Consider the following 2,214-nt stretch of genomic DNA (forward strand, 5'->3'; position numbering starts at 1 on the left):
CTTATATTTAATTTTATATCAAGTGCTCGACTATAGCACTATATACCACCATACCACTATTCTATAACTCAAAATAAACACTATTTGGTAATAACTAAACTTTCAATTTGAGTAATGATACATTTTGCTTTTTAGCGTAAAACATCACTTTTGTAGTTAGCCCAGATTTGTACTTAGAAATTCCTTTAAGCGAGAGTATATCGTTGATTCTAAGCCACACGTTGAGAGGCCAAAATTCCAATTTTTAATCTTGTTTCTTTTTACATTTTTTTCGCAATTTTCAAAATACTCGATCTTTTTGACATGTATATAAAGAAAATTTATAAAACTATTTCTGTCACTCTTTCTTTTTAACTGAAGAATAACGGTGCTTCTCTTACAGTTTCTTTTAAGTAAATTAAAAATTAAGAATCCAATTTACTCTTTAAAAAATATGGTTGACAATGCGACATTGCTTAAAAATGAAACTTACCAAGGATATAGATATTACTCGTTCGTTTTACACATTGAAAAAGATTTTGACTTTGATGGCGTTTGTCGGTGGATGAAAACTTACTGGCATCTTTCGGTGTGGCTTATAGTCGTTTACGCATTTACCGTGTACTTCATGCACCGTTTCATGAGAGATCGTGCACCACTCAACGTCCGCTTGTACTTTACTATCTGGAATTCGATCATATTCGTCATAAGTACTTGGGGCATGTGCCGTGTAATTCCGGAACTTATTTACGTACTCAAAACCTTTGGATACGAATTCTCGTTGTGCGATAACAAGATGAATCCAGTCACCGCTTTTTGGGCGTCTGTTTTTGTGTGGTCCAAGGCCCTCGAGCTCGGCGATACTCTATTTTTAGTGCTCCGCAAAAAACTAACTTCGTTGCATGTCGTTCATCATGTAACAACGTTGCTGTTGCTGTGGTTCTTTTTCAACGAACAACCGGGCATATTTCGATGGGTCTGTATCTTGAATTTCACCGTGCACTCGTTTATGTATGGTTATTTCGTTTTGAAAGCCACCAACATAAGGATTCCAAAATTCGTCTCAATATCCATTACCGCCTCTCAAATCATCCAGTTCGTTTTGTGCGCCGTTGCTGCTTCATTCTGCATAAGTGTCAACTACAACGGAAGGCCGTGCACAACCAGTTTGCAAGTAGCGATATGCGGTCTTCTAATGGAAGTCTATTATATTTTTATATTTGGGAAGTTCTTTCTTAAAAAGTATGTCTTTAAAAGCGGTAAGGAGGAAAAGTCCACGCCTCTTTAAAAATGCAAACCAAGTTAGTCGAATTGATAGATTACGCTTTCTAATTCAGTAAATTACAAAATATCGAATAAAATCTTATTTTAATTTTAAATTAACATTATTTTGAAATCAGACGAAAATTCCACCTTGAGTCAGTTGGATGTTTTTCCGCTTTATTGAACGGAGATCGATCTTCATCAAAACCTGTTCATAGTAACTGCATCTTAATAATAAAAATAAAAGAGGTATTTTCAAAAATGTCATTTTAGAGGATAGCCATATAGTGCCTGAAAGGCTGAGTCAACCCAACTTCAACACAACGTGTTAATAGATTTCTCATATCTTCTGTTACTAGGTTATTACTTTAAATGCTATATAGAACAGGGAATAAAATCAAACCTTGTGGGACACCACACTATATTAGATATGCATTTTATACATGATTGCAATTTTTCAACAGTAATATCTATTATGGAGATAATACATGATTCAATCGTGACATTTACCTCTTATTTCAAATAAAAATATTTATTTTAAAGTCTTCGGTGGTTTACGTAAGCATACGCTTTTCTTAAATCTGGGAACATCCGCAAACATGATAACTTGACATTGTTGTTGCTGTTGCTTTAGAAAACAAATTGTTTCGGGGATAATTTTTAATTTTGTACCGAAGGATTTCCAAAATCAGGATTAGAGATTTTACTAATTTAATGCTCATTAGCTGATGTTTTACGGTTATTTGTTTCCAAATGTCATTTGTACTCGGTTCATTTATCTGCTTTCTCCAAAAATTAATAACTGCATTCTTTATCAGATTGTTACAATGTTTCGAAAATTCTTTATATTTTTTGATATAACTTCATACTAAGTAATTAATCTTCTTTATAATTGTGTTATCTCGTCTGAAATCCAGTTCTTTGAAGGCCCAACTTTTGAAGGCAATCAAAAAAAAATATTATTGACACATA

At 33.3% G+C, this 2,214-nt stretch overlaps 1 protein-coding gene across 1 annotated transcript; it reads left to right on the plus strand.

The window, feature by feature from the left end:
• The first annotated feature begins 433 nt into the window (after positions 1-433).
• Positions 434-1,267, plus strand: LOC149945972 (very long chain fatty acid elongase 6-like). The gene has a single exon (XM_090170685.1). The coding sequence runs from the start codon at positions 434-436 to the stop codon at positions 1,265-1,267; it is 834 nt and encodes a 277-aa protein (XP_090026811.1).
• The last annotated feature ends 947 nt before the right edge of the window (positions 1,268-2,214 follow it).

Source organism: Leiobunum rupestre, chromosome 4, assembly GCF_980474605.1.
Source record: "Leiobunum rupestre chromosome 4, qqLeiRupe1.1.hap1, whole genome shotgun sequence".
Taxonomy (NCBI): Eukaryota; Metazoa; Arthropoda; class Arachnida; order Opiliones; family Sclerosomatidae; genus Leiobunum; species Leiobunum rupestre.

What these genes read in the sequence shown, in the direction of transcription:
- LOC149945972 (XM_090170685.1), top strand. Translation starts at nt 434, where the DNA reads ATGGTTGACAATGCGACATTGCTTAAAAATGAAACTTACCAAGGATAT.